Raw genomic sequence first — 26,296 nt, forward strand, 5'->3', positions numbered from 1 at the left:
AAGTTAATTTGGAATCATCCTTAATAAGTTCAGCAGTTTCTGTATGCAAAACAATTCTTTCTGCATATTATGAGTCAGTTACTATATTAAGAGAATCTGCAAAATCTAATAATACCATAAGAACTCATATTACTCTGATGGTTGAACTGACTCGTAAGGTCCCTGAGCCACTTTACTTGCTTTTTTTCTGACCGATAACCCGCTTTTCCTGATTTATTTGCATCACTATAAAATGTAGGGACTCCAGAAATTGTAATCCCTTTATTATATGAGGGAGGAGCCAATTAGTTCTTTATATAAATTGCAGTTGTTTGCACACACACCCACCCACCCCCCAAATTACTGCAGGCTCTTTGCCAGCATTCATTTCTGCCCATAATGAGGCAATCAACATTAGTAAAAGGTACCACAGTCTCAACCAGATCTATTCCAGGTAATTGACCAAGTCTCATTTTTCCTTTCAGAATCAATTCAGAAACCTGAATAGGTTTTTAATTTTTTATTCTATTTGTGTGCTAAAAATATACATTTTAAGATATAAATTTCTGTGTGCATAAAAATTCCTGTGGGAGAATGACTAGAAAGCAAAATTACTATTATAGGACATCTTTGGATCAAGATGATCTACATGTTCATCTTGTAATTTCTTACCAGAGCCAATTCTTTTTCAGCTGATAATTTTCCTGGACTATTTAGGTTTTTCTCACTTTGTAAGATTTGAAATAAATTACTTAGCTCTTGAGTAGTTAATTCATTTGTGGACCTTAACCAATTAATGTCTCCCAACAATTTTTGAAAATCATCGAGGGTCCATAATTAGTCTCTCCTGATTTGTACCATCTGTAGTCAGATCTTTTATAGATTTATTTTACACCCTAGGTAATTAATAGGATCTCCTCTTTGTATTCTTTTTAGGAGCAATTTGTAATCCCCAGCAAGGCAAAATTCTCTTTATTTCATTAAACATTTTTCTAAAGGTATTTATATCTGAATCAGCCAGTGAGATATCATACATGTGGTAAATTATGGATTGAGGAAACTACTTACAAATTATTTCTAATGGCTATTACACCAAATATTGTTATAAGGTAGGACTATTCAGCATTTCTTGTGGCAAGACTCTCCAGTGGTACCTTTTGGTTGGCATAGTGGCCACTGTGAAGGCACCTTTATCTGCTTGTTCCTGTGGAGGAATTGTGAGAAAGCATCTTTCAAACCAGTCTCTATCATAGACCATTCCTTGGGTAACAAGGAAGGCCATGAGATTCCAAGCTGCAATGATTTTACTAATTGTTTTTAGGTCCCTCAACATTCTCCATTTGACAGATTTCTTTTTAATGACAAATACAGGAGAGTTCTAAGGGCTGTGTTGATCCTCTAGTTGCTCTTGGACTACTTGTTCCAATGCCTGTACATTTTCTTTTGTCATAGGTTTTTGCCCTACCCAAACTGGTTGGTCAGTCTACCATCTCGGTGGTGAGGCCATTGGTGGTTTTTCAGCAGTGGCTCCCCCAAATAAAGTTGGAGCATTAATCTCTGCTGTCTCTGGTTTATAGTCAGTTTGGACAGTCTCAGACTGTTCTTGATAGCATTTTATAATGCATTCATCAGGAGCATCCTTCATTTTATGCTTTGTCTCTCAAGTTGGAGGAATGCTGATCCGTGTTTCCCATTGCTGTAAAACAGATCTCTTCCCTCATAAATTCACGGCTACATCAGCCACAAATGCCCTTAGTTTTCCTATTGGACCTGTTTGCTGAGCCGTCCGTCTCACCAGCCACTCTCCACAGACGTCCCTTAGATGAATGAATAGATGAGTGCATGGATAAATGGATAAAAGGAAGGGGTGCATCCAAATTATGTTTTTGGGTACTGGAAGAGTATATTCAGACTTGAGTAGTAAGCATATTTAACTCTTAAAGAATGGAGTCTGCAATTTTTCTGTCTTCCTAGAAGTCATTGAAGAGGCAACCCAGAATCTGCTGACAATGCAAGTTGCTATAACTATTGGAGTTATAAATCAGACATTTAAAACTGGTCTGTAAAGCCCCATTTTCCAAACATGCTGTGTTTTTATCTTTTGTAGTGCTTCCACTTCTCATTCAGAGAACTCGGTTCATACCAAATCAGTTTCTGCTATATCATCAGATTCTATTTCAACCTCTGCAGACAACTTCTCTCCTGATCTGAGGGTATGTATGTTTTATCTATACTGTTCAGTTTCTTTCCAGCACTATCGGTAGAACCTGTAATAATGAAGTAGGTGAGAACAGAAAATTCTCAAATCCCACACTCGTTATTTGTGATGGTTTGTATGTGCTAGGCCCACGGAATCACACTATTAGAAGGTGTGGCTCTGTTGGAGTAGGTGTGTCACTGTGGGATGACCCAGCTGCCTGGAAGCCAGTCTTCCACTAGCAGCCTTTAGATGAAGGTGTAGAACTCTGAGCTCTTCTTGCACCAGGCCTGCCTGAGTGTTGCCGTGCTCCCACCTTGATAATGAACTGAACCCCTGAACCTATAAGCCAGCCCCAATTAAATGTTGTCCTTATAAGAGTTGCCTTGGTCATGGTGTCTATTAACAGCAGTAAAACCCTAACTAAGACGCTGTTCTAGACAAGGCCAGTAAATTTTAATGTTTACTTACTATTTTAAAATTGAATGATTCATTCCTTAAGTTAATATGTTTAAGTATTTTGAGACATTTCTTTTGTGATATGATTTTTCCTGAATAATTCTGTAGTAACAGGGAATAAATAGTTAACATACATTGAAAATGTACTATAGCCAACCGTTACTCTAATATGTCCATAGTCTCATAGCTAATACTGTACTGTCCTTTCTGTATTGCCAGTTGCATTAGTCAGGGTTCTCTAAAGGAACAGAATTGATAGGATGAAAAATATGAGCGTGTCTTACAGGCTGTGGTCCTAGCAGTCCTGATGGAAAGGCACAGAATGTGGTAGCTATGCAGTCTGTGAGGCTGGATGTCTTCAGCAGTCTCGATCTGGTGCTGCAGTGCCAGAGAGCTTGTGGGGAACGGCTTTCTTCAGTCTGCGTTAGTATCTGGAAGAAGTAGATTTTATCAACAGTGAAAGAATGTCTCATCAGCAGAGTAGATGAACTTGACAGTAAGAGTGAGGACAAGCAGGCAAAAAGCAGAAGCTTCTTTCTTCCCTGTCCTTTTGTGCACACGGCCACCAGAAGGTGTGGCTCAGATAAAGGGGTAGGACTTCCCACTTCCAATGACCTAGTCAAGAAAGCCCCTCACAGGAGTGCCCACCGATTGGGTTTTAGTTGATGCCAGATAGTCAAGTTGACAGCCATGGTTAGCCACCACACCAGTGTTCTATCCTGTTGAACCTGATTCTGTAGGGAAGTCACATAAGTCCTCGGTGATGGATCACTCCTGCACACTGCGGGGCCTTTTAAAAGTGTTCCAGCATTCATGTCTTATCTCTACAAAGTTACCACATCAGTGAAGCACTGAAGCACAGTACATCTGTGGACTCATCTGCTTTTCTTTAACCACTTACCCATAGGTGATGGAAGAATGCATTTTTTTTTGTATGTTTTTAATTCTACCCTTTCCTCAGGATTTCTTTTTAGACAGCAGACATTCATTTTCAAGATTCTGAAAGATGGGAAGTCTAGGTTCAAATGTCTGCAGCATATTCTTCCTGGTTTTATTCAGCCATGGTGGAGAATATAAATATCTTCAGTAATGAAGTTCTTGCTGTTGAGAATTGTTGAGACTATTATCTTTTTAACAACTACATGAAGACAGGTTAGGGATCTATAAAGGTTCTAATACACTTGTTATCTTTTGTGTAACACTGGATTAAAGGCCTGTCTCCAGCCTCAGCGCTTATGTTCATAATCTGTGCGTGCGTGTGTGTGTGTGTGTGCATGCTTGCGTGCATTCGCTATTACAGTGTCCTGGTTAGCATCGGAAGAGCACATGCATTCAGGTTTTACTTGGTGCTAGTAACAGTGGGTGTAAGTCTTACTGCTCTCCTTATTAACACTAACACATACATGCTTCATATCTATTTTTGTCTATTATTGGGTTAATCAAAATAAAGTAGGGCATAAGCTTAATTTTAAACTGTTTGGGTCTACATGTGGTCAGATCTTTCTACTTAAAACCAGAATTGGTTCAAAGTGTAGTTTTTTAGTTAAAAACAAATTTTACCTCTATTGTCACCATTGCTGTATAAAGCAGCCTCAACCTGTGGGTTGCGACTCCTTTGGCAAACTTGTCCCCAAAAGCATTTACATTGTGATTCATGACAGTAGCAAAATTACAGTTACAAAGTAGCAGCAAAATTAACTCTATGGTTGGGGGTCACCGCACTATGAAGAACTGTATTAAAGGGTCACACCATTAGGAAGGTTGAGGACCTTGGCATAGAGGCTTCTCTCCTTGTCTTAGGATACTCTATCTGCCATAAATAGTAAGGGACTGGCTCATACTCACACGTAATGAAGCCAGGGTGTTCATCAATAACGTGAAATGTTATTATTTACTATTCTTCTTAGGTCAGCTTAATTTTAGATCGGTTTAAAGTTAAAGAAAAGCTGCTTAACTGTTAGTGAAGAGTTCCTGTATAGGTCATACATAGTGTCTTATGTTATTAGTATAGTTAGACTACTGCAGTATAGTATAGTATAGTATAGTATAGTATAGTATAGTATAGTATAGTATAGTATAGTATAGTGTGTGAGTGTGTGTGTGTGTGTGTGTGTGTGTGTGACATGTAGTGAAGCAGTACTTACTCCCATTGCTGAAGTCTGCCTTTGATTGATATCTCCATAGTGTCACTCTGTTCTCTCTGCTCCCAGAACTTACCCAGAACATCTGACAGTGGTGTCAATAAGGCATTCCATTACTGTCACAGTTCTAAGACTCTTGCTCCCATTGATTCTCAGTCTGAAGAAGCTGACCCAGTGTTCTGTGGAATGTGTACCACTTTACTCATTGTCAAACTGGGGTTGCAGGTAGTGGGAAGACCTCACAGATGAAGTGCTATATCCTCAGCCTTGTCAAGGTGACAATCTGTCACCCTAGCGAGCACCTGACTACTTAACCGCTTGAGGAGTTCAGTTTATCTAATGTAGAATATTCTGTCTCCTTATGTTCAGTCTTCAGAAAGAAGTTATTACATACAGCCCATCCTTGAGGGCGGAACATTTGTGTATATTTTTTGGTATTATTAATGTGAGATGTTTTTCTCTTCCTTCCCTTGTTGAATTACTTACCTCACTATTTACTTCATTGTGGGCCTATAATGCACATTTTAGAGTGACTGTGCTCTCACTGTAGAGACTCCCACTGGGAAGGTCTTTCATAAGGTCTCACACCTTGGTGATGTTTGAAAGTTCTTTATGCATCGTGAGATACTCATCCAGTACCCTGCCCTGTGCCCTAGTCATAATATTGTAGTCTGTTTTTTCCAAAGGATCCTGTTTCCCCTTTTTCTCTTCTTCTTTGATTTATTCTTCAACATATAAAAAATGGGTCTTAGGGTTGGGGATTTAACTCAGTGGTAGAGCGCATGCCTAGCAAGCGCAAGGCCCTGAGTTCGGTCCCTAGCTCCGAAAAAAAGAAAAAAGAAAAAAAAAATGGGTCTTGGTCATACCCTCTTACGCATGCACTCACATGCACACACACACACACACACACACACACACACACACACACACACACCCTCCCACCCTGGTTCCTGTTACCCACCAATACTTCAACAAGTCATCCTTCACTTCATGTTCCCTGCCCTAACTCTCTGGTGACTTTTTCTTATACAAATAAATATAACTACAGTGAGTTTTCCCCTGTAGTGACCATGTCGTGTCCAGGAGAACTTTCCAGAGTGTTCCTTCCCACTTTTCATCTCCTGCATTCCCCATGCCCACTCGTCTGCAGTGTTCCCTGAGTCATTTGTGCATGTGCACAAACGTGTGTGTGTGTGTGTGTGTGTGAGCGCGCACGCGCGTGCGCGTGCACGCCCCCCCCAGGAAGGACACATGATTGGCGGGTGGGGTTAATCACTGACCACACTGGCACCTTTCTACACATTGCTATGTAGGAGGTATCTTGACAGCATGACCTTGATTCTGTATCTGCTTCTTAGAAAAGTGGAACATGTTTCCCAAGGTCAGGATTTAATTTGATACTCCCTGTTAATAAGGTTATTGGTATCACTTAAGACTTCTCTAAATAGTAAGTCTACACAAAGATCTAGTGTCACTGACTGTAAATGTGCTCTGCATCCTTGGAGTGGTTCACTGGAAGCAGGCTGGGCTTTGGACTTTCCTACTCTTATGGGACTTTCCTACTCTTATGATGGGACACAGGGCACTCTTTTAGCTCTGGAACCAAGTAAGTTCACTGCCACTTGGACCTTTTTTTCTCACCTGTGAAATTGAGGATTAAAACTTACTTTATTTTTATGCTATTTAGGATTTATTGTGAAAATATGCAGGTTTTTAGTGAATGTAAGATTTTTTTAATTTTTAGGCATTTAGAAAATACTTTAGAAAAATTGCAATTTCAAATTGTATGTGGCAATACTGCAGTTTATATAATTTGACTTAAAGTTAGTGTAGTAAGGTTATAATTTCAAATAAAGGTAAACAGTCTAGAATGAAATTTGAATGAAAAAATAGCCTTTGAATACAGAGTATTTCTTTGTTACATATCCCCATCTAGGTCCTGAGGGAGGCAAACAAATTAGCAGAAATGGAGGAACCAGCCCTGCTTCCAGGAGAGAACATCAAAGATATGGGTCTGTAATGCTGTTTACATTCCATTCCTTTCTGTCCGTTCATTCTCCTGTAGAGTGCAAGACTTCTCCCTCCAGCCTGCGTGCTGCCAGCCCAGACCCAGAGCTGTTGGCAGCGATCCTGTCTGGCTGTAGGGAATGCAGGTTCAGTGCTGTTCTTCTTAAGTTGTTGCCGAGCTCTGTGAAGAAGAGTTTTATTATTGTGAATCACTTCATTCAGCCACTGTTGTTGGCCAGCTAAAAACATTATACAAGCGATTTTTATTAAAGTACAGCATCTTATTTTCTATTTTTGTAACTTTCTTCCTGGAATAAGTTCAGGTTATCTTTCAGATGACGTCTTTGATGTTCATTGCAGAGCAAGCATCTGTGTGCAGACAAGGCTTGCGACCTATGCAATGCTCGTGATTAGTAAAGCTGTGCTTCGTGTTCTCGCCATGCTGTTTACAAAGCAGATATTCATAGATTTGGGGAGTGGTTTCTTAGCTAAGTAAAGTAAGCACCATCTTTCATGCGTTATCACTGTGGATGCTAAGTGATGGGAGTTGTGCCATAGTGATCTTTAGGGTAATATTGTGGGAGAGACAGTAGCTTGCTTTGGTGGATGAGGACACTATAGCACAGGGAGCTTCTTAGCTAATAAAACCACAGCCCAGCTCATACTGGTTTCTTTCTGGTATTTTACCATCAGCGCCCTGGCTGCTTCCATTATAGTGTGTGGCCTTACAAGAGTCTTCTATTTGCTGCTTTCCTTTAGTATCACCATGCCCTGCGGTGTCACCCACAACCGGTTTCTTTATTGCTTATTTTTTCAGTTAAGAAACCTACTATCTCATTAGTAGGTTTGCCCATATATGGGTTAAATGAGTACAAATGTGCGTTTCAACCTGAGCCTCCACCTTCCTGCATGTAAACCAGTGCCTCCATCTCGGAACCAGGCCTAACTATCCACGCATCCCATCCCAAATGAGGACGCTCAGACTCTCTGTCCACATTCCACCTCAGGGTTGCCACCTCTGCTTCTGCCTCGTTATAACTGTCTTCATGTATACAGCACATGGAGGTATTTGAATATATTAGTGCAGATACCTACGAATGACGTGAAGTGGACATAGTAATGATGAAGAGATCTCATGCGTGTTGTGGCCATAACATATGCATGCCCACATACACATACACATAAGTAAACGTGATAAAAAGCAGACGTGGTAGTAGAAGCTTTAAATGCATGCCGTGGGAGTTTATTGTCTCAGAGTATTATGGCCTGGCACTCCCACGCTTTAGTTACCTCAGCCTTCATGAGGAGTCAGAGACTAAGCAGATATGTTAGTGCTTTAGCTTTGCTAAGACATAGCCTAATGTTCATGGTAAAAAGTTTTTAGTCAAAAGAACTGAGTTCATCTTATAGTAATTATTGGTTCTGGAATGCTGAACAGTTCATTTACTTTTCTGCACATTTAAATTCTCATCTAAAAGCTGTTAGAAAATGTCTTCATTTATATTCACATACACACGCGTCTGATGGAGGCTAAGTCACACATACACAGGGGAAGGCTCTCCATGAACGAAGCACTGGGTGACCAGTCTGGGCTGCTGCTGCCCTTCACTCTGCTCTGCGGGCCACTCAGAGTCTCCCTTCTTCCTGGTCGAGCCAGCTAAAGCTCTCTCTGTCTGCAGTGAGGGAGGCTGTAGAACAAAGCCGAGGCCAGCGAGAGACCAGTGTGGGCAGTGGCGCTTGGTGTGGGCCTCTGTGTTTGCAGAGCCCTTACAACTTTGGAACAGTGCATATGCATCCACCTTCTCTCCATGCCTAGGAATGAAATACAAGAAGGACATCCTGTAATGGCTGCGGGATAAGGATGCCACTTGCTTTTCCTGAAGAAGAAACTGGGTCTGATGTCATCCAGAACCATTTCAATGACACGATAAAACTTTTTAAATTAAGTTACAAGATCATAATGAAAACAAAATCTGTCTTTATATAGTGATGGGCTTAAATAATTTCAGAAATTTCTAAATGAAACAAACATTGGAAATTGATTAAGAAAATGTACCTTACACTTCCTGGGGGGTTTGACATGGAGTTTAGGACAACTGTTAAAAGATTGGTTTCATTTCAAATCCCATACAAACTAGTCAGCCCTTCAAATTGATTGATATGAAACCACAGTCAGGAAGTTTTAGGGTCTTACAGATGGTGTAGGTTTTTGTCTCCTCCAAACTCCCCTTGAAAATTTGTAGAACCTTGTGGCTCTTAAGATTTGACCTGCATTTCCTTGGGGGAATATGATCTTTTGCCCTAATAATGGCATGGAAGGAATTTATAATATTTTAAGATTGAAAAACCCTGCATTAGCTAGTTGGTGGTGGTGCCCACCTTTAATCTCAACGGAAGCAGGCTGATCTCTGAGTTCAAGGCCAGTTTGATCTGCAAAATGAGTTCCCGGACAGCCAGGGATACTATAGTTCTTAGATTAAGATTAAGTTGGAAGTTTAGATTAAGCTTCTGAAGGATTTTTTTACACCATTTATTCTATGATTTGTTACAATTAGCCAAGCAGTCAAATTAATTTTATAAAATGCGTAATCTGTTTTTAACAGCACATAGTGTCAAGTAAACTATGGCTATTTTGTCTTTTCAGCCAAAGATGTGACTTACATATGTCCGTTCACTGGTGCTGTACGAGGGACACTGACTGTCACAAATTACAGATTATATTTCAAGAGCATGGAACGGGTGAGGCTTTTGTCTATATATGTGTGTGTGTTTGGTATGTTTGCTTACTTCTGGTTAATTGACTTATTTATTTCTGAGACATACAGTCTTAAGTGTGTAGTCATAGCTGTCCTGTAACTTGCTATGGGACCAAGCTAGACTCAAACTCAGAAGTCTTCCTGCCTCAGGCTCCAAGTGCGTGGTGCAAAGGTTGCTCCACCACTCCCAGTTCACTTCTGGATAATGTTTGATTAAAGAATTTCTGGTTAAGACTTTTAACATTTTGGGGAAGCAGGTGTCCATGGTCCTGTTCATGTTATTCAAGCACTTTGCAGTTTTTTATAAGTTGTATGTTTTCTTTTCATCTTGCAGGACCCTCCGTTTGTTCTAGATGCTTCTCTTGGGGTGATAAGTAGAGTAGAAAAAATCGGTGGTGCATCTAGCCGTGGTGAAAATTCTTATGGCCTGGAAACGGTGTGCAAGGTAAATTTTACAATCTTGGTATGGTTGTATTTGCTCTAGAGCTGTTAAATAGAACCTCTACTTGGAAACTGGTCCAAGTGGATTACATACTAAAAATGTATTCTTAGGGTAGTGAGTGTTACTCACCGTTAAATCACATGGCATTTTATACCAGGACCTAATCAACATCTTTGCACATCTCTTTTTTTGTTATTGTTTTCTAGGATAAGGTCTCTGTTCTGGAACTTGCTCTGTAGACCAGGCTGGTCTCAGACTCATAGATCCACCTGCCTCTGCCTGCCACGTGTGTGCTGCCACCACCTGGCTTGTGCACATCTCAATTCTAGACCGCATGACTTCTGTTGCATTCTCTCAGTGCCCTAAGAAAAAGAAACAGCATATATCATCCAGAGTGTTTGCATATGTTCATCTTAAAAGTTTGTTGAATCTCCTGTTAAAATTATTGACTTAGTCACTAGTATTTTCTCGATGTCAAGGTTCTGAGTATACTAGCTCTCATCCATGTATATCGTATACCTTGCTTCTTGGTATTTCTTTAGCAAGAAATAGTACATAAAGTTTCAGGGAGGCTGGCTTTTGAACTCATTGTAGATAAGGTTTTTTGTTTTGTTTTGTTTTGCTTTTGTGGATCTGTACCATTATAGTTGGGTCTTTGCTAGAGAGCAGTTAACCAAAGAGGTGATCTGAGGGTCTTTACTAGTCATAGAGACGTACAGGAGGGCACCGTGTACAGATGTGTGTTTGCACAGAAGAGTACAGATGCTACTCATTTGGCCCAGATTTGCAGTAAGCTATTTGTATTGAAAATACACCATGTGTTGTCTCTGTGTGTGGTTTTTCCACGTTACCGGAGTGTTCTACTACTGTCAGGAGTAAAGCCACTGGTCAGACTCTGCTGGCTAGATGGGTGCTGTGTGACACATAGTGTCATTTCGGGGTGCTCCCAAGGATACAGTCGTCTTTCTTCCCTGGAATGAAGTCTAAAATTGCTTGTAAAATGGAGTGTCAGTATTAAAAACAAACAAAACTGTTTCTTTTTTTTTTTTTTCTTTTCTTTTTTTTTTTTTTTGGAGCTGGGGACCGAACCCAGGGCCTTGCGCTTGCTAGGTAAGCGCTCTACCACCGAGCTAAATCCCCAACCCCAACAAAACTGTTTCTTATAAATATATTATTTTATATTGTACAGTACTGAGTAACAGAGTAGGGTACAGCCTCATCTCAGCAACGATGAGACTATAACAAAGTAAATTCAACTTTTGCCTAAGTTAAAATACTTAAATAAAAATGGATATTTCAAAATCATTTTTAATGTCAAATGTTTTTACTAGGTGCTAAGCCAGCATAAATTTGGCTTCTAATGTCACTGTGCCTGAGCATGGGAAGTGGCTGAGGACACATGCAGAGGGCTCCTAGGACCCAGTGCAGGCTGAGTCTGGGTGGGCACAGCCAGCTCTAGGCGTGTCATTGCAGTGGAGGAGGAGGAAGTAAAGGCAGGCTAGTCCTGTCTAGCAGAGGAGACTTGAAGTGAGCCCTAGGAAGAAGAAAAGTAAGAAGATGATCACTGTACATGATAGAAATGATAACGACTGATTATGGTTTTTATTTTTAAAAATTAGGTTCTGGGAAGTAAGCTACGCCCTGTGCTTGTGAGACAAGCACTTTATCTACTGAGCCATCTGCCCAAAAAGAACAAATGTTGATAGTGGGCCTCTGTCAGTACTTAGGTCATTTTCTTCCCCTTTGGCCTGCCGAGCCGAGAGCCCAGGAAGATTCTCTGCCGTGTACTGTGTGCTAGGTTTCTTCTGCTCCCAGTTCATTGTTCTTTGTTTGCAGGAGCTGTTGTTGTATAAATGCAGATCTTCCCTTTACCCAACATTTCCAAGTAACCTCATTTGTTCATTAAACAGAAAGAAAATGATTTAATTAGATGCTATATCTTTTCTAGGATGTCAGGAATTTACGATTTGCTCATAAACCAGAGGGGCGAACAAGAAGATCAATATTTGAGAATCTAATGAAATATGCATTTCCTGTGTCTAACGGCTTGGTAATGTTTCTCTCTAATCCATATTGTAATTGTTAGTGTGAACACACCTAGCTAGGTTGTCCAGATGCTACCTTTTATGTTCCTGATTTGACACTTAGCTAGAGGCTATCTTGTGCCTAAGGTCCCCTATGTGACACTCTATAAGTACCTGTTGATTTCTTGGGAGGAGGAGCAAACTGGAGCTTGAACCCAGGGCTTTATACATGGTAGGCACATCAGTAACCAAGCGATTTTGTTTATGTGTCTTTATTTGAGACAGGCTGGCTTATATAATATTTCTCATCAGGATATTTCTAGGATAAAAGCTTATGTAGTCTTCATTAGAGTTGGAAGTCTCCCTGGGAGGGAGCTGGCAGTGACTAGGAGTCTGGGACAGTCCCTAGTGTAGCAGTGTTTTAGCTGTGCGAGGTTCTCTCAACTGCATGATAGCGCGTCATTCACCCCCATGGCAGCTGTACTCAACCCTTGTCAGAGCCAGTGCACTGAATTTCTCCTCTGGGCTGCAGTTATCCTTTTAAACACCATAGTTTTTTCCTAGTTACATGTTAAAAAAGCTTACATGCAGTGTATGAAAAGCTTGTTCAGTATCAGAGCACAGTACTGACTTTAGAGCCACTCGGTGCTGCTGGCTAGTGATGGACCAGTTACTTCTGCTGGGAAGTACCTTCTTGGAGATGTCATTTATTACTTAGAGTGAAACCTATAAAAGGTGCCAAAATATTTAAAGGATAAAATATAAAAGGTTAGTGTTAGCATTGGTAAATTTTATAAGTTGGTCTTTGGATTTTCTCTACTTTTCAAAGCATATAAAGATATTTAGTGTTGTAAATAGTAATTTCAGTCATAGAACAAACTATTTAAATACAAACTATTCTTACAAATAAGTAGATCAAAACAGAAGTACTTTTGGGACATATTTCTGATTCATTACTCTCTTAAATGTTTTTAAATTACTGTTTATTTTGTAGCCTCTTTTTGCTTTTGAGTATAAAGAAGTATTCCCTGAAAATGGGTGGAAACTGTATGACCCCCTTCTAGAGTACAGAAGACAGGTATGTGCTTTTCTGTCCAGCTCTTGTGTTCTGTTGTGTCTGTCTATTTTATGACAGACAGTCGATCAAGGTAAGGAGTTTTTTCAGTGTCTCTTCCTTTTGTTTTAACTGGAAGCTAATCTGGTTTGGTGGATTTCTTTTCATTTCCTTTGAGTTGCTTTTGAGAATATACTAGTGACCCTCTATGAATTTTTATCTAGTTTATAAGTATCAGTTTGTGTAAAAAAGTGTTTTGCTTAGTATGAAGATGAAAGTGGGATCCGTGTGTGTAAACTGTAATGTTCTTATGTCATAATAGTATTCATTCAGCTTTTTCATTTTGGGCACCCTGTAGTTTATGATATAAAATAGTAATGGTACTGCTTCTAATTTACCTCTGCAAAGTTTTGAGTCCATTCTTCACAGAGGATAGATAGATACATCCCCTTGTGCTAAGGTCAGCATTCGACTTACCTTAGTCAATACGTATCCATTGTAACTTGGTGTTTGCATGTGTGCCTGTAGGGATTGAGTTCATGGTTTCACATGTGCTGGGCAGACACTCTACTACTGAACTATATCTCCCTTTTACATGTATTACTGTTGATAGCATCTCAGATATTTTCTGCTCAACTTTGATGCATTTAAACTTGATGAGTATTTATTAATGGTACATGTGTTTTTCTTAGTTGAGGCTCTTCTGTCTTTTTGAAGGAATCATCTGGTATTTCTTTGGTATTGTTATTGCTTGTGCTCGAGTAGGGAAGGTACTGACTAGTTTTCTCACTGATGATGTCAGGATGTAGCTATGCCTGCTGTGTCATAAACTGTGTCTGCTGAGTGAGTGAGGGAGGGAGGCTAAGGGAAGAATTTGCTTAGTGTGTGCTCTGTATGTTACTAACATTTTGCATACTGGTTTTATTTACTAAACCATGTGGTAAACATAAGGTGTAAAGGTACTAAATACCTGCATAGCAGGGGTAAACTGAGGCATGGGAAGGTTAAGCAGTCTGTCCGTGATAACAGTTATTGTTGTAGAAGGTAGGATTTGAATTCACAAGATACAAGCAAACTGTGTTTCAGTAGGTAAGTTAGTATTAGTCTGACTAATGAAAAATAACCAGTTTGTACAGTGAATGACGAGTTAATGTCAGATTACTGTAAAGTTCACACGGAGACATAGAGTAACTGTAGAACATCAAACCCACAGAGACTTGAAGGTAGCTAGAAGAAGTAGATTTACCCTGGGCTGGTGAGATGACGTTCAGCACACAAGCCTGTAGACCGCAGTTTAACCCCCAATGCACACAACATGGAAGCAGAAAGCCAGCTGCACATAGCTCTCCTCTGGCCTCTAGGTGGGCCATGGGACCTGCCTTACCCTTCCCGCCCTCTCCATAATGACAGTAGTAGTAGTAGTAGTAGTAGTAGTAGTAGTTAGTAGTAGTTAGTAGTAGTAGTAGTAGTAATCGGTTTCTTTTTACTATTTTAAAGCAGAAGTTTGGCTGGCAGGTTGTTAGTGGGAGCTAGAGGGTGGTGTGACCTGGTTGTACGGTTACGTGTGCCACTTGGTAACTATTTGCCAGTCATTATATCCTGCAGAAATGGAAGTGGAGTAAGAACATTTGCTGACAGAGTGCTAGGGACCAGAGAAAGCTTTAGAGGACGTAGACTGTGTCTGCACAGCAGCAGATCGGTCTCATCACTGCCTGAGACAGCTCTTGTGAGAGCAGGTACTGCTCTCTTCCCACCCTTCCCCGGATATGCTTAGCAGAGGCTCACTACTCTGTTAGTGTCTAATGAGTTAACAGGCTGACTGATATTACATCTGGTGCCACGTGACTGCAGACCCCCATATTAAAATGTGTCTTCTAAAACCCTGGCCGTCACTATTTGAACAGTTGTAAGATGTGGGTAGTAGTGATAGGCGAAAGTAGCTTAGGCGGCTACTAACCTAGAGTCATAGTTTTAACTGACAGGTTGTCTTGTGTCTTTGTCATATGTAGGGGATTCCAAATGAAAGCTGGAGAATAACAAAGGTCAATGAACGCTATGAACTCTGTGACACATATCCTGCCCTCTTGGCCGTGCCAGCAAACATTCCTGATGAGGAACTCAAGAGAGTGGCATCCTTCAGGTCCCGGGGCCGGATCCCAGTAAGTGGGCGGAGTAGGCCTCTCCATGGATCCAGGGGATAAGCCGTAGCCTCTATGTGAGGGTACTGGATACCAAGTTAAAGGGTGAAGGTAAAACAGTATTGCTAGCTCGGAACTCAGCCATTAGCTCTGTGTACTGGTTACCATTCTGTATCTTGTGTATTCTTTAGTTATGATGAAAAGGACAGTTAGTCCTTTTCCCCCACTGAGTGCAAGAAAGTAGGAAACCTTACAAATGTATCATATATAACTATCTTAAAAGAGCAGATGAAATAGTTTTAGTTGCAAATGTAGATACTGAGGACTTTACAGTTTTGCTGATACAGTAATAAACAAATGAAGCAGTTTATTTAGCTCTGTTTAGTGATCAATGAGTTTGAGAAGTGTCTGATTAGGAATTAGGTAAATCTCTGTAAAGCAGAGTTGGCTAGAAATAAGGGTTTTCCTCGTACCCTGAAGGGCCCTGAGCCTGTTTTGCCAGGCATCCGTATAGAGACTGCTCTCTAGGAGGCTTGGAAGCAGGGACACAGTAGGTATATGTGACCATGTTCTTTCTTTCAGGTTTTATCATGGATTCATCCTGAAAGTCAGGCCACAGTCACTCGCTGCAGCCAGCCCATGGTTGGAGTGAGTGGGAAGCGCAGCAAAGAGGACGAGAAGTATCTTCAGGCCATCATGGACTCCAATGCCCAGTCTCACAAAATATTTATATTTGATGCTCGGCCAAGTGTCAATGCTGTTGCCAATAAGGTGAGGTTTTCTTTAGTAATCAGTTGTCACTAGTCTCGTGTTACTCAAGGCAGCTGAACCTGTCTGTATAGTAGCCTTGTAAAGAAGTGGTCAGACCTAAGGAGGTAGTGATGGGCATCACATTGTGCTGAGTTGATGAGTGCTTAAGTTCATTTTTAAGCCTTTCAAAGACTATTTCATCTGTATTAAAGAAAAATTAGTTAATGGGGTTAGCTAAGCAAATGACAAAATGCTTTAACACACCCCAGAACCTCTAGCATCATTAAATTTTGCTTTTACTTCCAGACCTGTGTAGTTGTATTACATCAATGAAAATTTATGTCACCTTAATGTGATGGCTAGTCACTCTGAAGTGTATGTTGACCTTTTTTGTCCTCCTGCTGTGAGTGGCGCTTGAGTGATTATTCTTAGCTTATGGGAATGTTCCTCATTCTGCATCTGCATAGGTTTCAAGAGGGCCGTGTGAGTCCCAGGTGTTCTTTTAGGGGAGACGAGGGAGGATCATGACATCCAGAGTCCTTACAGTCTGTATAGTATGGTTATTTTATCATCTTTCTTGTCAGTCAAACTGATAGGTTTTATTGAGGATAAAACTCCAAGTTCGTCTGAAAAGATTTGTAACGCAGAATTCTTTCAAAGAGTATTTATTAATTTGAATGCCAAAAGTTGCAGTTTTCCAAAGCAGACTCCTAAAACTATGTATCATTTGAACTACATTTGTACCACAAATGTCAAACAAGTGTCACCCATGCTTCGTCATGGTTTTTTCTTTACACCACTGAACACCAACAACCTTCTTTGTTTACGTTATCCTTCTTGATATTTTATAGAATGTGATATGTGAATGACCCTTATAGCCAAGAAGTCAAATGAATTCTCCAGCAAGTGCTGATTTTCCTCTCTAAAATCTGTGCATTGAGTAAAAGCAGGAGTTAGATTTAGCTGTGTCTGAGGAAAAAGGACTAGAAGGCAGCAACTATGGTAGGGCAAAGCGTTGATGATCTTGTGTTTGACCGCACCCCCACCCCCATTCTGGAAAAATCTTTAGCACCACACACGTGCTCTGTTGACGTTTTCACAGCCAGGTGCATTACTGTTGTAACTGCTCCTGCAGCCAGGACCCCATTGGAGGCACCACTCTGTTTGCCCTGCAGTCCTCACACAATCTTTGTGTCACAGAAAACCATGTTCAGTGGCTTAGGAGTCTTATCTCTGGGCTCCTCTTGCCTGTCCAGCCTTTTCCTTCCATGTTACCTGACCACATCATAGTGTGGATTGTTTTTATTTTATCCCCAAACCTGAGATGAGCCTGGGGTTCATTCAGATTTAGGTTCCGTTTGTTCTGTGGCTGCTGCTGGTCCTTGGATACGAGTCACTTTGCCTAGTTTGGGTTGAGGTCGTTATAGCCATTGCACTGTTGCTTCCCATTCACTGATGGCAGCCAACCCTGGGGCTTTTGGCAGTCTTCCCCACACTGCCCTATGCTTGGTATCTTGACTCAGTCGTTCAGCTAATCACTGAAACCAGTTTTAAATGACTGTCATGCTTTTTGGTTTATCATCTAGTCGACTTAAAAACAATACTTAGTGGAGACTGATCTCTTAGTGTGTTCACAGCTCGTCGCGGCTGTGGGTTCTTTATTACTTCCATCCTGCTTCTGTAGTGGGTTTATAAAGTAACTACAGCCATGATGAGGACCCCAGCGTTTCCTGTCTCTGTGCTGGGCTTGCATAGTAGTTTCTGCATCTTCTGGGATTTGTTGCAACCAAATTGCTTTGCAAGTTTCTCTGACCAGAGTGTGAGAGTTGCTGTTAGTGACTTTTTATATCCTGAAACGTAAGTGCTGCTGTGAGCACATGCCAGTTCCTGAGAGGCATTGTGAGAGACCTGCTTCCCCTAATGAGCCTCCCGTTGTAAACATCCTCCAGCAATCTTCCAGATATCAGCCAGGGAGCAGGCATACCACACACAGCCTATGGGTGGCATACCATATAAAACCCTCACATCGGTCTGTGCTCTTCACAAATTGTCATTAACAAGTACTACTGACATTTGACATTAAGTTCTGTGACAGTCTTGAATATACATTACTCTGTAGATTAGACATCTGTCCAGTTTCTAAAATTAGTTTGGAGCAGAATTCAGAGGCATCATAGTCAGGGTCATGTTAGTGTAGTTGCTCTAGTGTGCTCATTTGTTCTGCTAAGGCTCTACAAAGCGTGATTATGTATGAGTTAGGAAAGACAAGATTTTTAACATAAAATGTAATATTAACTTGAGGAAATTAGTTCGTCTTTCCCTACAACAGTTTGTTTTGAAAAGCATATATTTTCTTTTTTATACATTTGAAGAGAGTAATGTCAGTGGGGTTCTCTTATACTTTTTAAAATTTAAGATGAATTAGCTGCTTATAGTGTAAGCAAACTATGATTGCTGCTAATCTTGTCACTTAACTGGAAAGAAGGCTAGTGTGTCCATGAGGGCATTTTGAGAAATCAAAGTTCTGACTTGACAGTAGGTTAATGTATTTGAGTCAGACTTTAGATTTTGGAAAGTTGTGGAGTATAGAGCATGGCGCTGGGCTGGGGGGTCAAGCTGCTTGGAGCGCCCCCTCTGCCCTCCTCTTCTCCTCACCCTGGCTGACACAGGAGAATGGTTTTCTTCTGCCATGCTCTTTCCCACGGTGAGCATCCCACTTCAGAAATGTGGGACCTGCCAGTAAAACTGGAACTGGAAGTGAAGTTATCCTCCTCAGATGAATCCTTCCTTGAAAATTTTGTCACAGCAACCGGACACTAACTTGGAAATCATTATGGCTATAAGAAGTTTTGTCTTCTAATTAAATGTGAAATGATGTAAAGAGCAGCTTGGATTATTTATATGGAATTTTAATTGATTATTTCAGTAAATCTGAAGGAAATGTTTGCTAGGTTGTAGATAGGATTGATAGGCACGGGACGTCTTTACAATGCTGATGTGCTGGCCACATAGGCTTAGCACGGCTCTTGTCAGAAACAGTGGGAGGCTCCTGTGTTTATTCCAAGTGGCCTGAGCTACTCATGCTCCCCACAGGGTCTCCTTATGTATAGCAGGGCTCTTCTTATGCTGTACACTTTAGGATAGAACTTTGTAATGGATAAAGATGGTTATGCACTCTTATGACTTTCTGTGATGTGTGCCCTTTTCTAGGCAAAGGGCGGAGGTTATGAAAGTGAAGACGCTTATCAAAATGCAGAACTCGTTTTCCTGGACATTCATAATATCCATGTTATGAGAGAATCCTTACGGAAGCTTAAGGAGATTGTGTACCCCAACATTGAGGAAACTCACTGGTTGTCTAACTTAGAATCTACACACTGGCTGGAACACATCAAGGTGTGTATCTGCTACTCTGTCAAAGCCTCCATCCCTGTCTACCTTGGCTCTTGGAAAGGAACGTAGTGGGAAGGACCTGCTGGGTAGTGGAGCCAATGACTGCACACTCAGGTCTGAAATGGCTGCTTCTTGTTTCCTCTTTCCCATCCATCTGCATTCTCCCCATCCTCCAGATGATAGTGTGCCTTTCACTTCTGAGTCTTCCCACCTTGTATCCAATTCCAGTCTTCTCTATGTTCTCAACTCCCGTCCATTTAATATGCTGTTCTTCATTTATTGGCCTGTTTTTGAGACAAGTTCCAGGCAGTCCTTAACCTCAGACTCCTGGGATTATAGGCATGAGCCTTGGCACCTGCCTCCTTTGTATTGATTGTTGATTGATGCTTCTTTCCCTGTGACTGACAGAAGTCTCAATCTGTGCAGGTCATATATCTAACAGAACTGTATTAGTTTATTTTAAGAAGTGCTTAACTTTTTTTTTAACTTTCATTGTAAAACTCGTTTCCAGCTCATTCTTGCGGGGGCTCTTCGGATTGCTGACAAGGTGGAGTCTGGGAAGACGTCTGTGGTGGTGCACTGCAGTGATGGGTGGGATCGCACAGCTCAGCTCACGTCCCTGGCCATGCTCATGCTGGATGGATACTATCGAACCATACGAGGATTTGAAGTCCTTGTGGAGAAAGAGTGGCTAAGCTTTGGACATCGATTCCAACTAGTGAGTAAGAATTCATTTTACTGGGTTTGGTCATTGTGTGCTCATGTGGGCTTGTGCATTTGTGTGTACCTCAGAGGTGGTTAGTTTTCTTCCCCAGTTACTTTCTACTTTACTCTAACTTAGAGACATGATCCCTCACTGACCCTTGGGAGGCCCCAGATTTGGGGTAGGCGGCTAGCCAGCCAAACCAAGCGAGCTGCCATTTCAGTCTCCATGCTGGGATTACAGCATGCATATTGGGCCTAACTTTTATTTAGGCATTTGGACCAAACTCAGGTCTTATGTTCTTGTGGCAAATACTTTTCTCACTGAGCCACCCTGAGCCTCCATTTTTAATTTTTACATGTATCTCGTGCAAGGTATAAATTTGGCCATTTACTCAGCAAGTGAAGTCATAAGAGTACTATATTTGGTAAAGTGTTAGAGTGTGGGGCATTTGTTAGTTGTCTGACCTTGTCTCTTCTGTGATCCCTGCCTAGAAATTAAACTGTCACTAATAGTCATGGTGCTGTCCCTCTAAATGAGGCTATACAATACTGCTAGCTTTCCCTGTGGGATTGTGAGAAGAATGACAGTGGTACAGATACTAATTCAGTTATACAAACTAGTATTACTAATATAGATCAATGCCTGAGGTAATTTGGAACTAAAGTAATCATGTAAAAAAAAATCTGGGGTCTTAATGGTTAAGAACACTTGCTCTTGTAAGGATTTCATTTCATTTCCAAGCCCAGGTCTGGCTCCCAAGTGCCTGTCATTCCAGAGGATCTGACTCTCTTGGGTGTCAGTCTTCATGTGCAGATACACTTATACACGTAAAAATAAAATAAGTTTAACTACAATTTAACTCCTTTGGACCAAAATATAGTTTCCTATTTATGCTTTCCATAAACTTGGACATGATAAAATTTTGAGCCCTGTACTATTCAAAATTTATTACGTAAAACTGGTGATACATAGTCTAGACAAGCACTCTACCACTTAAAGTGCTGAGACATGGGGGTCTTGCCTACATTTACTTTACAGTTCTACTTGTGATCCTCCAGCCTTAGCTTCCTGTCTGTGCCACTGGGACTAGGCTCAGATTTTACAGTAAATTTCAAAATTAAGTCTTGAGAGTGTTAGTTGGATTAAAGTTTTTGTTTAGCCATGAATCCAAAGTTTATACCTCAACCAGCTAAGGTGTACCTACCAAATTAGTACTCAGATTCACTAACATGTCCAGAAGCACGCTCATACCCTTTCCTGAGGCCATGGTCCCCCTTAGACTCCCTGCTGGAATCTCTTCGTGGTGATGGAATGAGGCATCCTGCTTCCTTTTGGAGACAAAGGGAAACATTCGTTGTTATTCGTCAGTACTTGGCCAGAGCTGTGTCCCTACATCACCTATAAGCTTTTCAGGATGCACATCCTTGCTCTTTTTCTCCTGTCCCAGCTGTGTGCCTATGTTAGCTACTTAAGGCTGTCTACACGTGTGGTGCCCACAGTTATCTCAGTTATTTAGGAAAACAGTAATGTCCTGAAGAGAAAGCTCTTCGCCTTTGCTTTCTCATACTGTGCCGTGGGCTCGTGACCTTCATTAATGGGATGTTAGTGGCTTCTGTTCTACATGGTATTGGATGGATGATGAACAAGGCAAGAGTTGAATTAAGGGAGAAGCCAGAACATTAGAGGCCTAGAAGTCACTGAGGGATGTGGGTTTTGGTGTCTGCATGGATGCTCTTTAATCCTAGTCTTTAGAAGGGTTTACTAACAGTATTTGTAAGGAACTCCAAGGAACTGGCACTTGAAACTGGTTGGCTCTTTTGAATGTGAACTGTCACATAACATTAGGCACGGTAGGCATCTCTCCCAATAGCTTACATTTCCCAGTTTTCTCTACACAATGATTTTTCCTTTCCTATGTAGGTAGACAGTATCTTTAGTAGCATTTTTGGAGAATTGAAGGATGTTTTGAACTCTGTCAAAATTTAGCAGATATTTACTTTATATAATGTCTTAAAGGTTGTGAAATCCAGGGGGGTGGTATTTTTTTGTCCTTTGTTCCACAGAAAATACTAGCTCACAGTTAAACAGAGCCTCCCGATCTGTTATTTTGTTCCACTGTTATGAGAGGCATAGGCATGTGGTTGTATCAGAGAAGTAGATAAGGCAAATGTGTACTAAAACGCTAATCTTCATATGATTAGCAACAAATGCTGTCCATTGTACTTCACTTTAAGGAAAACTTCAAATCCTCAAGTCTTATGATCCATACTTAACGCTAAAAATGTTATTTTGTTTCATCCTGATGCACAGGATAATAGCAGATGAAATGTGTACCTTCTCGGTTTTATCACATTAATTAAAGTGTTTATTTAGTAACATTAATTTTCCCTGCTTTGCTAACAATGATACTTGTCTGAGAACACTGGACATTCTTCCTTCAGTGGTGAGCATCTAGCGAGATGGAAGACAGTCTGCTGTGGCCCACCCCACTGCCCAGTTTGACAGCCAACAGCAGGGCACATTTGACCAGGAGTACCAATACTGCACACTGGGCAGTGTGAACCAAAGTAACATCTTAGGACTATGACAGTATCTTTTTACACTGAAAGCTGCCCGAGAAGTTGTATACCCCAACTTCTTGAATGGATCCCTGCTTTGTGATTTTCCACTTGCATGGGTGGGAACCCATTTCTGTGAAGAGCAGATCCAAGTACTTCTGAAAGTTCTTGAGACTCGTGCTATATAGTTAGGTGCCCTTTGTCCAGTGACTGACCATAAGAAATGTCTTGCCACAGAGAAGTGAAATCTTTAAGACAAAAATCTGGGCTCTTAACGACTTTCTCTGTTTTAGAATCTAGGTTTCATTTATTAAAGTAGTCTTCTGAAGTTTGCATATGTGAAGATGTATTTACTTTATAATACTTTCAAAAGATGTTCTGAAGAAATTAAAAGTACTGCCCAAATTATACTTTGAGAAAAGAGCAATCTAAGAAGTGAAATATCCTACATGTGACACTTCTTTGTCTTTGCTTCAGAGAGTTGGCCATGGCGATAAGAACCATGCTGATGCAGACAGATCACCTGTTTTCCTTCAGTTCATTGACTGTGTCTGGCAGATGACAAGACAGGTAAAACACGTCATCTGCTAACACCCTGCCCACACATCTCTAAGCTCAGAGTGGTCCTGACTGGCTTATGATTCTTGGATAGAATCCCAGAGATAATAGCTGTTGTAATTGTTGGGTATTAAAACTTGTTTTTTAGGGCAGTATTAATAAACAATTAATAAACACTTGGATTCTAGTGGTATCTTGCACAGGACACTGATAAAAATTAAAAGTATTCCTCCTTTGAAATGAAGTTCTTTGCTTACTGAGAGTTCTGTTTCTTTGCTAAGGAAGATGAACAAATAAACTACATCAAATTTCAGCCAAAAATAAGCACTGTTTTGAGCCATGTTAAAAGGAAGAAGTGTTAGGGCAGAAGTGTAAGGCAGGGGTGACTTAGGTCCTGTCAATCATGGAGCTATTAGAAACCCTTTAGCCGCCTTTAGGCAGCAGACTTGTTTGAAATAGTTGTGTAAATGACTCAGTCTAGCAAGGTTCATGATAGGATACGGAGTTGTAGGGTCTGAAAATGGCTTAGCCAGAAGTAGGGTTAAGCTTTTAGGCACAGTTTCTGTCCCTGGAGACATGCCAGTAAGACAAGTAAGGTACGGCCCAGCTGTCTGGATTGGTAAAATCCAGCCCATAACCAGGTCACCAGGTATTACCTGCGAGTTAGAACTGATTCGGGTGTTGTTTGGGTAGGATGGGAACATGATGTATAAAAATGTGATATAATTCTAAATCAAGAAAGGGGCCCAAAAAGTTGAAAGGAGCTCATAGATATGTTAATCACATATCTAAAGAAGGCTTAGCAGTAAACTACATGTCCCTATAGCTTTTAGTTAGGTTGAACAGAGACTTTCTCTAAAATATGAAGGCAGTATTTCCTAGGTCATTGTAGAATGTTTTACACAAAGCTCATAATTAATAGATTTATTTACAAATAAGTTTTGGACGGTTTTGTGATATTAATAGGATTGGGTTCAATTAAACCTTTACTACCTCTGGGAAGTCCTTAATTCCTTTGACAGCCCTCCAAAAATGGCTCCAAAAATTAAATTACCCACTGAGGGTGAACTCGGAGTTGCACCAATGCTACCAGTCGTGAACTTTAAGAACAGGTAGGTTGACTAGTAAGTTATCTGCACAGCTGTAGTTTACCGCTGGTACTCCTGTGTATATGCTGATGGCCTTTGCTGGGCACATTTGATAGTTTTAATTCTTAGAAATAAGACATGTCGAAAACTAAAAGAATGCCAGACTCATTGGAACTGTTACATGTCAGAAATCAGTGGCTGGCAATTATAGTGTCAAGGCAGAGCAAACACAAAACCATTCAATACTTACTGCATGAGAGAGACTTTACCTTGGGAAGGAAAACAGATAATGCCACGATAGCTTAGGTAGTTTTAAATGTCTAAATACTATAATAAAAGATCTACTCAGGATAAATGTGCGTGAAAAACGTCTCAAGTTTGTGGTGCTCAATTTGCAGTTCCCTACCGCATTTGAATTCAATGAGTATTTTCTCATTACCATCCTGGACCACTTGTACAGCTGTCTATTTGGGACATTCCTCTGTAACAGTGAACAGCAGAGGGGAAAAGAGGTAAAGTATGATCTCTGACTCTCACTTGGTATGTGTTTGTTATATTGTATCTCACAAGGTGGATAAGGACTGATTATTTCAACTCAAACTAGGGATAACGGATCACACTTATATCCCCAGATATTCCAGAGGCTAAGGTTGAGGGATCACAGTCTGAATCCAGCCCATTAAACCACATATCATCTCAAAATAATTTGAAGGAAAGTGTAGAGAGGATGCTAGAGAAGTACATACAGGGTCAGCGCTGCGTTCAAGTCTGCTACTATAGCAAAACAAAAGAACCACTCTCTGTAAAGGTGTCACTCCTAGTGGTATTGGTAGACCCTCATGCATGTCAGCTGTCATTCTGAAAGCTTTGTCAGAAAGCAGGTTATTCTGGGAGAGCACTCACACTGAAAAGCCTTACTACCAGGGTCAGGCATTAGACTCACTGACATCTGAGTTCACTTGTTTCTGTAACACAGGGAGATAAATTCTTCCAAGAGCCTACTTTGCAGGTGTTATACTTGATAGTGAATATATTTCTATGCATTGGTAGGCTTTCAGTATATTGTGGGCTATAGTCACAAATACCACAGCAGTATTCTAATTAGTCAGTTTTTTGAGAAACTACCCTTGATAAAAGTCTTAAATCATAAAATTTAAATAAAAAATTTGCCTTTAAAGTGACAATACAATGGTATAACCACAGAATTGTGGGCCATCACCATTTAATTTAGAGCATTTTTCATCACACCGAAATTATCCTACAACTGCTAGTCCGTGTTCTCCCAGGTTTGGGCAGTACTAGGTTTCACTATGGATGGCCACTTGTGAACACTTTGTTTAAATGGAGTCATTCATATAAACGTTGACTAGTTCATTTAAATGGGATCACTCACAACGTGACCTTTGCGTCTGGTTCCTTTCATTACTACCCAACATTTATGTCATACCACGCACTTCCTCTTAATGGTCAATCTTCCATTGTGTATGTCCCATCAGTTGGGGGTCCTTTGGGTTGTTCTTTATTTTGGCTGTTATAAATAATACTGACTTAATCATGTGGAGCATGCTTCTTTTGTCCGTGGAAAAATGTGTGGTACATGTGTATGGGGAGAACAGGAGAGGGTGCCTTGAAGCTAAGGTTTGGATCTACCCATGTGGATGAATCCTGATCCTATTTCCAGCATTCTCTATTTTTAATTTTTACAATCCACAACCCTACACAGGTCTCACCTAAGGTCTAAATGGCTGATGTGGGAGGGGATCTTTACCACTCTTTCCCTCTTGCAGAATCTTCCTAAGAAGACAGTGTCACTGTGGTCCTATATAAACAGCCAGCTGGAAGACTTCACTAATCCTCTTTTTGGGAGCTACTCCAATCATGTCCTTTACCCAGTAGCCAGCATGCGCCACCTAGAGCTCTGGGTGGGCTATTATATAAGGTGGAACCCCCGGATGAAACCACAGGTACACATGTACAATATACAGTATGACCCCACTAGGTTTGTCACACTCAAAACTTCCCACTCTGTCCTTAGTTACAAGACTT

The 26,296-nt window shown here is 40.8% G+C and overlaps 1 protein-coding gene across 2 annotated transcripts in view; it reads left to right on the forward strand.

The window, feature by feature from the left end:
- Positions 1-26,296, forward strand: part of Mtmr2 (myotubularin related protein 2) — a 48,607-nt gene that overhangs the window by 21,001 nt on the left and 1,310 nt on the right. For both annotated transcript variants that reach the window (XM_032909640.1, XM_032909641.1), the window contains exons 2-14: positions 2,087-2,192; positions 6,713-6,788; positions 9,428-9,522; positions 9,874-9,984; positions 11,930-12,031; positions 13,000-13,083; positions 15,069-15,218; positions 15,780-15,968; positions 19,158-19,343; positions 19,852-20,058; positions 23,082-23,174; positions 24,649-24,762; positions 26,038-26,214. In XM_032909640.1, the coding sequence (XP_032765531.1) occupies positions 2,087-2,192; positions 6,713-6,788; positions 9,428-9,522; positions 9,874-9,984; positions 11,930-12,031; positions 13,000-13,083; positions 15,069-15,218; positions 15,780-15,968; positions 19,158-19,343; positions 19,852-20,058; positions 23,082-23,174; positions 24,649-24,762; positions 26,038-26,214 (1,690 nt within the window). The remainder of the gene's footprint in view (positions 1-2,086; positions 2,193-6,712; positions 6,789-9,427; positions 9,523-9,873; positions 9,985-11,929; positions 12,032-12,999; positions 13,084-15,068; positions 15,219-15,779; positions 15,969-19,157; positions 19,344-19,851; positions 20,059-23,081; positions 23,175-24,648; positions 24,763-26,037; positions 26,215-26,296) is intronic.

Source organism: Rattus rattus, chromosome 8, assembly GCF_011064425.1.
Source record: "Rattus rattus isolate New Zealand chromosome 8, Rrattus_CSIRO_v1, whole genome shotgun sequence".
NCBI classification, from domain to species: Eukaryota; Metazoa; Chordata; class Mammalia; order Rodentia; family Muridae; genus Rattus; species Rattus rattus.